A 14,290-nucleotide genomic window follows, 5' to 3' on the forward strand; every position below is an offset into this window, starting at 1 on the left:
TTTTTTTCTTTTTTTTAAAAAATTAATTTATTTTTGGCTGCATTGGGTCTTCATTGCAGTGCACAGGTTTTCTCTAGTTGCAGCGAGCTGGGGCTACTCACTGCAGTGGCTTCTCTTGTTGTGGAGCACAGGCTCTAGGCACGCGGGCTTCAGTAGTTGTGGGTCGCGGGCTCTAGAGCACAGGCTCAGTAGTTGTGGCACACGGGCTTAGTTGCTCTGTGGCTTGTGGGATCTTCCTGGACCAGGGCTTGAACGCATGTCCCCTGCTTTGGCAGGTGGATTCTTAACCACTGCGCCACTAGGGAAGCCCTCTATGACTGTTTGTTTCATTATGTTTGTTCATTTGTTTTGTTTTTTAGATTCCACATACACTATTTGCCTTTCTCTGACTTACTTCACTTAGCATAATACCCTCTAGGTCTATCCATGTTATTGCAAATGGCAAGATATCTTACGATTGGCTGAAGAATGATTATTGATGGAAATAAGTAGTCACTGCATTTTCTTTTTAGAGTCAGTTAAGATTGCCTTTTAAGTATTTAGAAGGCTGATTATATCTGAATACTACTTCTATTTCTAATACAGTAATTAATATTTGATATACATTTATAATTATGTAAATGAATAGAAGATAATTTGAGAGGATACTTACTAAACTCTTGACAGTGAGTACACCCAAGGAGGGGGTGGGATTGGGAGTTAGAGCCTGAAGAAGGACTTTAACTTTTAATTCAGAATACTTATGTATTATTAGATTCTCTTTTTACAATGAACATTTATTCATTCATTTATTTCTCATGTATGATTTCATTTGATGCTCACTATAGGCTTCTGGGGAAGGCAGGGCAAAACTTACTCTCCCACTTTCATTATAAGGCTCAGAGTTGTGAAGTGACTTGCTTAAAGTCACACAGCTCATGAGGAGTGGGCATAACCTTGAACCCAGGCAGGCCTTGTGACTTCCTAGCCCATTATTCTGTTCCTTGTACCAGGCTATCTGGGAGATAATGATGGAGCATGAATTAGGATTCAGATATGATACTGCCTGTCTAGTAGCAACCTGTGCTGTCTAATTCCTAAGGATTCCTAGAGCCCTTCTTTTTGAAACACTCTTTGGATAAGCTGTTTCAGTCCATATGACTTTTCTAAGTTTGTACCCAAAATTACCCCCAAAACGTGCCCCAAATTTCGGGATATTTGCAGTGCGCTGGGGAAACAAATTTTAGTAGTCACTATCTCCAGTCTAATAAAAATAACAATGGTGATACCAAAATATAGCTGTGGACATTCTTTTCTTTGTTCCTGTGGTTATCTGCCTTGTTGTCCTTTGCCTGCCAGGTTAATAGCAGATGCCTGTGGATGAAGCAGGCGTGAAAGACTCTCTGTCCTTGCCGCACTTCTTCAGATCCCCTTCGGTCCTTGGCATGAATAACACTAGATCACTAAGGGAATCAGAATTCTTAGTAGCATGGGCGGGAGGGGGCTCTTGCTAAAAGGACAGAGCTAGGTGGGGACTGTGGGTGGTAAAGGGCTCCAATTTGCCAAAAACACCCTGAAGCATTGTGCAGGGCCCGAGTACCCTGAAAGCCATTTCATGTTTTATCGCTGGTTCTCTCTTCCTGTTGTGGAATCTCTGGGCTACTTTCCTTGCAACTCAAAGAATTGTTATGAAAATAAGTCCTGTCCATGATTTGGAACATAACACAGCCATCCATGTTAGCCAGGGACACTTTGTTAGAGCCAACCTATGTGGTCTTACCTCAGGAATAGCATTGCCCATCACCAGCCAGGCCTTCTTACCCAGGGAGAGGAAGTAATTGCACAGTAATACTGCATGCTCTTCTTCGTCTCCTGCCAGGAGATCAAGAAATTGCTGACCAAAATTAAAAACAAAAAATTACGTTGCATTGACTGACCGCTTCATTCTAGATTGGCTGTATAGGATTTTAAAAAGTCATTGTTAAAATTAGTACCTTCAAGGATAAGATCTATTTTAAAAAGATTTTTCCAAGTGTTGGTACTGTGTTGTTAATTCATTAAAATAAAAAATACCGCAACACTTTTAGTCGGACATGGTATTTTCTCTGACATCGATGACATGATTTCTAGAATCAATTATGGGGTGAGGTGTGGGAGACAAATTTCAAAGTTCCACGTTTTACTTTGAACTTACATATGGTAGCTCCCTGTGTACGAAACACTTTTTCTTTGTGAAGACGTTATTTTCTAGAGCAGTTTTAGGTTCACAGCAAAGCTGACAGGAAGGCACAGAGATTCCCCGCACTTTCTTGCCCCCCCACAGGTACAGGCTCCTCCACCATCAACATCCCCCGCCAGGCGGCACGTGGGTTACAACTGACAAACCTACCCTGACGCACCATGATCACCCAAAGTCCATAGTTTATATATAGGGTTCACTCCTGGTGTTGTACGTTCTGTGGGTTTTGACAAGTCTGTCATTACAGTATAATGCAGTGTGTTTTCATTGCCCTAGAAGTCCTCTGTGCTCTGCCTGTTCACATCCTGTCCTCCCACCCTGGCCACCACACTGTTTTAAGCGCATTGCATGCATCAATTCATTTGATCCTGGAAGAAACCTTTGAGGGTGATACTCATCTTCCCATTTTACAGATGAGGAAGTGGAGGCACAGGGAGATGAGGCAATACCTAGGAAGTGGAGAAGCCATTCTGGCTCTAGAGCACATGAACTATATTCTATTCTTCGTATATCTTCTTACAGATATCTTGAGGTTGTGGAAATTTTATCTCTAAAATTGTGAACATTCTGTTGCCAAAATATATTGGGGAGCAAGAAATTTTAAGTGTACTTCAGCTTCTTCCTTTTAGAGCTATCCTTCAAAGGGAGTTGTATACCACAGTTAAATTTTATGCAAACACAGTACAACATGAGATCCAGAAGCAGAATGAATACCAGTGATAATACATGTTGGTTTCATACTACTGAAGACTCATTTGGAAGTTCATGTAGCATATGTTGATTGTAAGTTCCATGAGGTCAGAGGCCATTTTATTTTGCTCATAGCCAGAACTAAGTACAGTGTCTGACATGTGATAGGTGACCAAGAAATACATACTGGATATTGACATGCCTTTAGAAGCCCATAAATTAAGGAATATGCAATTTCCAAAGCCCATGCATTAAGGAATATGCAATTTCCAAATGTAATAGAGAATGTGATTTTGATTATTTTATGAATAAAATTGGGATGTTGTTAAGGTAACATTGAGAGGATAAATTAGCATTAAGACATCTGAAGTGGTTTTGTGTGTGTGGGTGCGAGTGTGTGCGCGCAAATAATTAATTTTTTTGTTTAATTAATAATTTTAATTAATAATTTTGTTTAATTTCTGAACTTTGGGCAAGTTGAACCAGGAAGAAAAAAGTACCTCAGAATTTAGCTCATCCTGCTAAACAGATGGCTGTGTAGATTTTTATAATAACTAATGAGTGTTGCAATTTAAAATTATGCAAGCCATTTACTAATGTTCCATGAAATCAGCTCAAACTAGTAAGTCTATGAGGGAGAACTACTTACATCAGATGTGCTCCACAGGTCACAGATACCAGCAAATGAAACAGTGTCAGGCAAGAAAGGAATCAAAGACACATATCGAGCCACCAGTTCCTGTTTAAACAAAATTAGCTGTAATCATTTTTCTAATAAAATAGAAAGCTGGATCGTCTATCTCATTTCTTGGAAGAAAGTTTCATATATCACAAACATTTATGTGAACAAAATGAAACGAGTGCTCACAAGAGCTTACTAAGTGTTGTGTTAATATTATCTCATTTAATCCTCTCCAAACATCCTGAGGAAGATTATTGTTATTATCCATCTTTTACAGATGAAGAAAGTGGCTCTTGGGTCTCTTTGAAATGTTCTCATCTTCTTCCCGCACCCGCCCACCACCCCCCGCCCCACTTATAACAAGACTCTCGAAAATCATCTTGTATTTTCTCTAGCCCAGTCCTGAAAGCAGCCATTTCTCTAAGAAGTCCTGGTTCCTTTTAGAGGGCAGTAGTATTTAGAAACCAAGATGGGTGCATCACTGTGGTTGTAACTCACTATTTCTATAATTGCTCAGGAGGCTGAACATCTTTTTATATGCTTATTGGCCTTTCATGTTTCCACTTCTGTGAATTTGTATTCAAGTATTTTGTACATTTTTAAATTGATTTGTAGTTTTTAAAAAATATATTCTAGTTACTATTCCTTTGTTTATTACATGTGTTGTAAATGTCCTCTCCTGATTGTGGCTTGTCTTTTCCTTTGTGCTGTTTTTTGCTAACTCAAGTTCTCAGTTTTAATATGGTCAAATTTATTCTTTCTCGTTATAGTTACAGTAAGTCCCCTACATACGAATGAGTTCCATTCCGAGAGCGAGTTCGTAAGTCCAATTTCTTTGTAAGTCCGACAAAGTTAGCCTAGGGACCCAAACTAACACAATTGGCTGTATAGTACTGTACTGTAATAGGTTTATAATACTTTTCACACATAATACTTAAAAAAAAACAAACACAAAAAATAAAGAAAACATTTTAAATCTTACAGTACTTTGAAAAGTACAGTAGTGCAGTCCAACAGCTGGCATACAGGGGCTGGCATCGAGTGAACAGGCCAGAAGAGTTACTGACTGGAGGAGGGAGAGGAGGTGGGAGATGGTAGAGCTGAAGGATTGTCAGCAATAGGAGATGGAGGGCAAGCTGCAATTTCACTCACGCCTGATGCTGATGACACAGGTTCTGGTTCCTTGCTGGAACCAGATGCACGTTCACACCTTTGAAAGTTTGCAACTTAAAGATTCGTATGTAGTGGACTTACTGTAGTGCTTTTTTCTGGCTTGTTTAAGGAACTTCCTACCTCAGGTCATAAAGATAAAAATGCCTCTCATATTTAAGTCCTCAATCTATTTGTTGAATGGTGTGCAGCAGGAATCTATTTTTTTTCCATGTGTAAAATCACTGATCCCAATACAATTTATGTAATAGTCAATTTTTACTAATTTCCAATGCCAGCTTTGTCATATATCAAGTTTGAGTGGGTTAATATTTGAGTAGACCTATTCTGGATTTTTAAATTCTCTTCCATTTTTCTCTTTGTTATTTGTGTTCAATACCATTTTACCTTAATTACTACAGTCTCATAAGTATCTGGATATGACGTGGCAGATCTTCCCACTGAGTTCTTCTTTCTCTTCAGGATCGTCTTTGCTATTTTTTTGCCCTTTGCACTGCTGCATAAATATTAGAATCAGCTTGCCAAGTTCCACTACAAGCTGTTTTAAAAATCTAGTTTTACAGTCTTTGTCTTTCAACTGGAAAGTTTAATCCCTTCACTTTGATTGTGATTATTGGTAAATATTTAGACTATTTCTACTACCTTATTCTGTGCTTTTTATTTATTTTTCTACAATTTTTTCTATGTTTTTTCCCCTTCGTACTCTCTTTACCCCATTTTGTTATTTTATCTCCTGCTGGTTTGGAAGTTAAACTCACTTTTTAAGATTCTTTTAAGTTGTTAAGCTAGAAGTTCCAGTATGAATATTTAACTTAAAACTCTAAAGTTAATAAATATCTTTGCCCTCATCTTGGAAAATATACAAGGGCATTAAAATACTCTCATAGATCCTGTCCTGACATGTACACATTTTTTTTCAGGATTTTTGTTTTATCTTGATTTTTCAACCACATTGATTTTATTATTACTGTGAAGACAATGCTTGTTGATTTATTCACTAATTTCCCATTTTCTTTACCTATCATTATGTGTTGCATCTAGGATTTTCTGAGAACTTTCCTTCTCTTTATATTTTTTAGAAATTCCTTAAGTGAGAATCTTTTGGTTGTAAATTCTCCCAATGTTTGTGTGAAAGATAGTTTCACTGGTTATAAATTACTAGTTTGATGACTGTTTTCTTTTAGTCTTTTGAAGATGTCATTCCATTTCTGGCTTTCATTTGTGCAGCTAAAAAACCTGTTAGTTTAATTACTGTTCCTTTTTAGATAATCTGCACTTTCTCTCTAGCAGCTTTAAAGATCATCTTTGTTTTTTTTGTTCCCTATTATACACCTGGAGTTTAATTTCATTTTATTTATCTTGTGTGGGATTCATCGGGCTTTCTGAACCATTGTTGTCTTTCATCAAATCTTGAAAATTCTCAGCTCTATGTCTTTGAATATTGCTTTTCTTCTTTTAAACACAGTTTGGTCCTCCTCCCTCTATCCTCCATGTCTCTTAACCATTCCTTTATGTCTTCCATTTTTTTCTGTTTCTGTGCTATACTCCAAGTAGTTTCTTTGCCTGTATATTCATGAATTATCTCTGTATTTAACTGTATTTAATTTAACTCTGTATTCAACTATATTTGATGTTAGGTTTAAACTGTTTGTTCAGTTTCTAATTTTAACTATTCTTTATTTCTACAAGTTCCATGTAGTACTTTTAACACGCTGTGTGTCAGTTCTAATAGTCTATTGTCCTTTTGTTATATTTTCAATTCCCTAGATTTCTTAAACTTATTAAACATACCTATTTTATATTCTGAATCTGGTAATTTGTGTCTCGATTCTGCAGAATTTTGTTTCTGCTAACTTAGCTTCTTCATAGTGACTTATTTCTTCATTGATGATCTTTTATATGTTCATGTTGCTTGGAACTTTTTCTGTGGAATTTTTTTGAGGCTGTGTTTAAAGGATGTTCTCCTAGAAGAATTTGGGTTTGCTTTGACAGGGACTTAGGGGCATTACCAACAGGGAATTCTTGAAATTAAATTTCGATTGAAGTTTTTTGGGGTCCTACAGGTAGTGTAAATTTCAGTCCCAATGTGAATAAGTACAGCTTAGTGATTAGGAATTCTTAGGAGAGACGTTTTTTTTTTCTCTTCCATCCAGAGTCAAGGCTGAGACAGGCAGGTTGTCTTCTGCAGGGCAGAGTATTTCCTAGTTTACCTACCAGTGAGTTTACACTTCAAGGGTCCCAGCTCCGTGGCTGAGTCTCTAACCCAATGCTCCAGCACCATGCATTACCTTCCATCTCCAGCAACCTTGAGGCCCATTGAAACCCATCTCTTGGCATTAGGAATTACGGGTGACCCCAGAGCAAACACTATTTCAAGCCCTCACCCTTGTGGAGTCTTACTTTCCTGTTGTTTCCTGTCTCTGGGTTTTCCTCCTCATCTTATTTCCATTTCAGTCATGATTTAAAACATGTTTTAAGTATTTTATTCATCACTCTTAAGTGTTCTCTACTGGGAGAAGTTTTCTGCATATCTACTCTGCTAGAGAGAATAGAAGTCCCTGTTAAGGTTTTTAATAAAAATTTGATTATTAAAAGTAAATGTAACGTAGAACACAATGTTTATTTGTTTTTTTAAATATATATCTATATCTGCAAATAGGCATATCATTACCCTGTTCCTAAATTACTAAATTAATGACTTATTAGCTGCAATTACTCTCTATACTATCCACTCGCCAAAGACAGTTATGGGTTACTGTGTCCACTTAAGAATAGCCCATTCAGCATACAGTCCTGTTCGTGTGAGATTGCGACGGGTACGGTGCTTTGCAGGCAGAGAATGATGCATGATTATTTAATGGCCTGGTATGGATGTGCTTTACGGGGATGGCCTACATGCTTGTACATACTTAAGGCTTGGAAACAATTTTTGCTTAATCTGAATTTAATGATACTTACAGCATTAAATATAATATTGAGTAGTTATCTTGGTATAACAGAAGGTGCACGAGTTCTAAGTCAGAGGCCTAGGTTCCAATTCTAGCAGAGTTATAGAGAATACATAATGAAAACATGTTTGTATAAGACATTGTGAAAGTGTAGAGCATCTTCCAAATTTTAGTTTTCCAGCACCCGATGTAATGTCAGGGACCCAGTAAGCACTCAATAATTAATTGTTCCCTGAAAGAATGGACTAAGGATTATTATCCTCACTGGTACCTTCAGACTTTTCTAAAGAAAGTAAGCCTCATGGTACTAAAGGAGTTTTAATCATTACTTTAATCATTAATGATCTTGATCTAGTTACTATCCTAGGTACTATGAAATGTGTTAATTAAGAGGGCAATATATTGAAACTTTAAAACCTTTTTAGCGTCAACACCGATTGGCTGTGAAATACTTACTGCGGTTGCCTGGGGATTGTTGGGGTGAGTGTTAAGGAGCTCCTGAGGAGGATTTAAAGGCTTGAGATAACGAGTAATGAAGACGGTTTTCCCACTAATGTCAACCACTCTTGTAAGGCACTGACGATTTGGAAACTTTAAGGCACATTCAGCTTGAAACTTCTCAGTCGCTTGAAGCAATTTCTCATCTTCCTGAGAATCAAACTTCAAAAATAAAGACTCCATGTTGTTTGTATATCATTACAGGAGATACAGTAGAACCTGTTCAGATCCCACAGTCAACATGAACTCAATGTGTGCTTCAGGAAGTATGATTTAGTGACCACCCCCTACAAAATTGTCAGGCCCCAGTGTTCCTGAAGCTTTATTTAATTATATTTATAATTTAAAAATTAGATGGATTCATTAAACACTTAAAATATATTCACCAGGGCTTCCTGGTGGCACAGTGGTTGAGAGTCCGCCTGCCGATGCAGGGGACACAGGTTTGTGCCCCGGTCCGGGAAGATCCCACATGCCATGGAGCGGCTGGGCCCGTGAGCCATGGCTGCTGAGCCTGTGCGTCTGGAGCCTGTGCTCCGCGACGGGAGAGGCCACAACAGTGAGAGGCCTGCGTACCGCAAAAAAAAAGAAAAAAAAAAAAATATATATATATATATTCACCAGCATTGAAAGAAAGTAGTCAACAGGCAAGCAGCCATATGGAAATTATTGGATTAATAAAGCAACAGATAAAAATTAAACTATGATGTACTACTTCTGATTGATGAGACCAAGCAATAATTTTATGTGTATTTTGATGTTGGTTTTAGAGGGAAGAGGGCTCAGAAATCAAACATTTCAAATGCAAAGGTAAAGCAACTCATGTTAAAAGGACCACAAATTTACAAGTATATATGGATGTATTAAAAAGTTTTAAATCCATAACCAACATACTAAATAATAGTAATGGGTCTCAAGGTAAAAGGAAGCAGAACTCGAACCATCAAATGTATAGTAGTTTTTTTAAGTGGTTCTCTGATCCAAGATGAGCCAATTCCCAGACTTTTTTTGTTTTGTTTTTAACATCTTTTTTTTTTTTTTTTTTTTTTTTTTGCTGTACATGGGCCTCTCACTGTTGTGGCCTCTGCCGTTGCAGAGCACAGGCTCCGGATGTGCAGGCTCAGCGGCCATGGCTCACGGGTCCAGCCGCTCCGCCGCATGTGGGATCTTCCCGGACCGGGGCAGGAACCCGTGTCCCCTGCATCGGCAGGCGGACTCTCAACCACTGTGCCACCAGGGAAGCCCCTGTTTTTAACATCTTTATTGGAGTATAATTGCTTAACAATGGTATGTTAGTTTCTGCTTTATAACAAAGTGAATCAGCTATACATATACATATGTTCCCATATCTCCTCCCTCTTTCGTCTCCCTCCCTCCCACCCTCCCTATCCCACCCCTCTAGGTGGTCACAAACCACCGAGCTGATCTCCCTGTGCTATGTGGCTGCTTCCCACTAGCTATCTATTTTACGTTTGGTAGTGTATATATGTCCAACTCAAAGCAGCTGAAACAAAACAGATTTCAATTGTCTCTGGACATAGGGTGTCATTTTTTCCTTCAAGCCATTGTTGAAACGTAGCATGGAAAAAAGCAGATATTTAAATGTTTTTACAAGGTTTTTGTTGTTTAGTATAAAAATGTATGTATGGTTGCTTACATTTCAAAGGATTTTAAGACAAACTCAAACTTTTATTAGAAAATCAATTTTTAGGTAAGATTTACATTCTAGGTAGTGCTTGAAAGTTTTGTTTGTTTGTTTTCGAGGAGGGAAATACATCTAGATATCCCCTTCATACTCTGCTTTACTTATTTTAGCATTTAAAACTGCTGATATATTTGTTTACTCTGTCTCCCTCATAAAGTAAGATTCTTGAAGTCAGGGATTTTGTTTTGATCTAGTTTTTTACCTTCAGTGTCGAGGATACTACACACATAGTACATAGTACATAGTACATAGTAGGCACATGGTAAGTGTTTAACGAATGTTGTTGAATGAATGAATGAGAGCACAGAGAACATCCCATTACTTTTTTATGACTTTTAGTAGGATCTAGTATACTGAATTGTTCTTGGCTTCTCTTATATTGGAGCTGGACTGTGGCTCCTGTTTCTAATTTGATTGCTGTATCCTAAGAAATTGAGGTAGCGGTTGTGGCGGATAGATAGGATGGAGGCATTTCCAAAAGCCTCCTGTATATTCTTCATGGGATGTGCCCTGACATCTGAATCCTAACATTATCATCATCGTCGTCATCATAACCACCTACTCAGCACAGTGCCAAGACACGGTAGCTACCAAATAGGTGTTATGATGAAGACATAAATAAATGAAAAAGGTGAGCTTACAAGACTTTGGTATGGATGTATACAGACTCTAGGGTATAAATAATTGTAACTTCAGAAAGACTGAGAATTATGAAACAAGGGTGGTGTGAAGAAAAGCACTCTTCTGAATTCATCCCTGTTTCCTGTAAACTCATTAATTTACACATGCATCCAATTATTTAAAAAACGTTTGCTGAAAGTCTAAAGGGTTCTAGGCAGTCTGGATAAATGTATATGAAACAGACCCCTCAAGAAACTTCTAGTCTGGAGGAGAACATTAATAAGCAATCAGGTGCTTGAAACACTTGACCAGAGATCCTATAGGGATAGACACCATATGCTATGGAAGCATTAAAGAGAGGCAGCTATAGGCAGTGTCCAGAAAGAACAGTAAAAATCTTCAATCAGTACTGACTGCTTCCAAATTGAAAAAAGTATGTATAAAACTTTTTCTGCCACTTGGACCTGGATGTTCTGCTGTGTATTTTGACTCTGTAGTTAGTGCTTCTTGGGAGCAGGGCCCATGTTTCAATCATTTTGTGTTCTTCTCTGCACTGAGCATGCATAATGTAAGCATTTAATAGGTATCTATTAATGGTCATTAATACTTGTTTAGACCACAAGGATGCCATTTAATGGATTGAAACAGTAATTTAAGGGTAGTATGCCATGTTGGTAATCTAAGAAGTGCCAAGCAAAAGTTAAATACGAAAAGGATTTGGGTCGTTTATTATGAAACAAATAAAGATGGAACTGACAAATTCACAATTTGATTCAACATGAAATTTGGAAGATTCTTAATTGGCTCAATTCTTTAACTTCTAGGTTAATGTAAATATTTACAGAAAACTGAATGGGTTTATTTTCCCTTTGAATACCTACACTGTGGCAGCTCCACTGACCAGAAATAATTGTCCCAGCCACACTGTTTCTGTAAGAAGCAGCTCATGGATTTTACGGACGTGGAAACAGTGGAGGTAGCTCCCAGTATGCAGGTGACATTCAGACATGTGACTTCCTGATTCAGAGCTAAATAAGAAACTTTCTGACAAAATGAAATGAGCCAGAAGACAAAGGTAGTTATTCTTCATGAACTGCAGACATTTGTAGTTCATTGCCAAGGGATCACACATACATTAGGACCCAGCAGCTTCCATAAGGTGGCAGAGGACAGAAGCAGGTAATTAAAGCCTAATAACTATTGGCTGATGAATAGTAAAACAAAATGCTTGGTACCTTTTTAAGCATGTCACTCATCTATCAGAAGCAAGAAAGAAAAAAGAGAAGGAATAAGAGGAAGACTTCATTAACAGACATAATCTATTTTAAAAAACTTTTGTTTTTATCAAGACAGAGTAAAGTAGGGGATGTTAAGAGTTTCAGGAGTTGCTACTGATTTTTTAGACAGTTCCATGAGTAAATATCTTTAAAAAATCATATGGAATGGTTCAGCATGGGATGATAGTGGAGGGGAGGCTCTAAGGGGCTAATCCTGGCAGTTGCTGTTAAGTGGAAAAACAATTCCAGGTTGTGGTCCCTACTATTTAGGGCAAGAGCTTCTCTCTCCTTTCTGCCACTTTGTGTTTAGGATGCCAGGATCCTGTCAGTGCACAAGTCTTCCTTATCAAGGAGCAGCAGAGTCTGCCTTCCACAGGGGTTTTTCTTACGCCCTCATTTTGGAGGTCTGAGAAAAATGCCACATACAGCCACAGTGGGGCAGTGAAAAGCCACCAAAGGCAGCACTGACAGCCTTGATATCTCATTTTAAGGAAGGAAGGCCATAGGACCCTTAAAACTTCTGCAGGAGGAGGTCAGTGCCTGAGAAGAAGGCCAAGTACAAAGGCCCCTCTGGTTTTCAGCTTTTCAGCTTTTCAGCCCCAGTCACAGACTGCTCTCTCGTGGTTTGGAAGCTCACCTCCAGGTGGAGTACTAACTGACCGCTTTTGCTTCTGTTAAGAATACATAGAACTAGCAAAATCATCTTTTCTCTGGGAGCATTTTTCTGTGTAAACATGCTTTTTGACTTTCTCTTGAGTTTGTACATGAAGAAAAGCATTCCAAACATGTTTCCCTTCCTAGAAATATTTTGAAATGTATATATTCTAACATGATTTTTGGAGAACATATTTGTCACAGCTTTAGTGACAAAGGCTAGCATATAAGGTTAATTTGAATTTCATAGATTTGTTTTTCCAACAATCCTTCATGTTTTCCTGTAAATGCCTTGCAAATAGGAAATAGTATTTTTCTCTGTGACCCAAACTGTAATAGTGGAAAAGAAACAGAGGAATGTGCTCATTTTTTTTCATCTCTGTCTGAGTCTTAATTACAGTGGATAAAGAGTCAGCATAATAATTTGGGCAGTGTAGCTCAGTAGTTAACAATCTGGAATTTTTATTTGCTTTTTTAGGCAGCTATATTCCCAGTGCCTAAAAAATGCCTGTCACACAGAAGATGCTCAGTAAATATTTGTTGAATATATATGACTTAAAGTCAGACAGATGTTTAATTGTTAGCGCTGCCATTTACTTCCCCGGGGTGAACTTGGACAGTTCAGCCCCATTTTCCTCATCTCCTAGTTGAAAACCCACCATACAAGACAACTGTGAGTATTCAGAGAGAGGACACATGTCAATGCCTGACAGAGTGCTCTGGACAGAGTGACAACTCAGCACATGTTGTTGTTGGTGGTGGTTGTCATTACTGTATTAGTTTATAATAATAAGAGGTCATGATCAATCTTTCTCCCAAGTCTGATAAGGGCAGTATGCATCAATGCTGCACAAGTATGTTACATTAAGAAAGTATCTCCCAATTCTGAAGGTTGGGAAACAGTTGCTAACAAGTAGAAGTTCTAGAAATTCTTTTTCTCTAGAGCTGCGCAAAATTAGAGTACTTGTGCATACACTTACTTGTTTCTGTCCGAAGGCACTGAAATAAACTGTGGTGACCCCTGAAGGTCACCTGGTTTTATGATCCTATGAATTGATTCAATATACAACATGACCAGGGACTTGAGGTCAGATTTAGAAATTCATTTCAGCACGCTTGCCAGTAAGTGTCAAGATAATAAAGCAATCTGCTTTTCTACTTTCATATTTCAGTTTCTACCAATGAGAAAATTCTTCTAAAAGTAGAGCCTGTTTATATTTGTTTTGCTTTGCTAAAAGTTTAAATTGCTGATTGACCTAATTATTGACTCAATGAAGTACAGACCCACACAGCTGTTCTCTAACCTTCATTCTGTCCAAACCAAAAGAGTAATAAATGGATACTGAAGTAAGGAAACCTCTGCTTGTGCCATTGAGTACAATTTTATAAAAGCATGGCCTAGCAAGCATTCCTCAGGTTTCGTCCGCGTCAGACATGCAATTCCAGAGAGTACGCAGTTACCTTTTCTCGAACCGACTCCCCAGGAACCAGCTGAGGCTCCAAGGTAATGAACAGGGTGATGTAGGAGCCTTCACTCAGGCTTCGGACAGCGTCAAAACCCCGCTCAATAATCGCACTTCGTTCCTTACTGTAGCCCAGAAGAACTGGGGGAATATTGATTTTAAATGTCCCATCAATCTGTGAAGAAAATACAGTTCTGTAAACATCCTGGTGATTTTCCAACAGAAGTTCAAAGGTAAGTGTCAACTCCTCATCATCTGATGAATTCAGTAAAAACTGCTCAGACTGTATTCAGGGCCCAGCCCATCTCTCCAGGCTTGTCTCCTTAAGCTGTCACAGCAAGGGCTCTCTCTTTCCCTGCCTTCT

General features: G+C 38.3%; 1 protein-coding gene and 1 long non-coding RNA gene across 4 annotated transcripts in view; one reads left to right on the forward strand and one right to left on the reverse strand.

Moving 5' to 3' along the window:
• Positions 1-14,290, forward strand: part of LOC132426069 (uncharacterized) — a 181,007-nt gene that overhangs the window by 16,026 nt on the left and 150,691 nt on the right. The gene's annotated exons all lie outside the window — the stretch shown is intronic.
• CC2D2A (coiled-coil and C2 domain containing 2A) overlaps positions 1-14,290 on the reverse strand; it is a 135,748-nt gene that overhangs the window by 10,191 nt on the left and 111,267 nt on the right. Inside the window, exons 29-32 of the mRNA XM_060012793.1 lie at positions 13,925-14,101; positions 8,165-8,368; positions 3,558-3,647; positions 1,760-1,873 (exon numbers count right to left, since the gene is read on the reverse strand). Of these exons, the coding sequence (XP_059868776.1) occupies positions 1,760-1,873; positions 3,558-3,647; positions 8,165-8,368; positions 13,925-14,101 (585 nt within the window). The remainder of the gene's footprint in view (positions 1-1,759; positions 1,874-3,557; positions 3,648-8,164; positions 8,369-13,924; positions 14,102-14,290) is intronic.

This window comes from Delphinus delphis, chromosome 5 (assembly GCF_949987515.2).
Source record: "Delphinus delphis chromosome 5, mDelDel1.2, whole genome shotgun sequence".
NCBI classification, from domain to species: domain Eukaryota; kingdom Metazoa; phylum Chordata; class Mammalia; order Artiodactyla; family Delphinidae; genus Delphinus; species Delphinus delphis.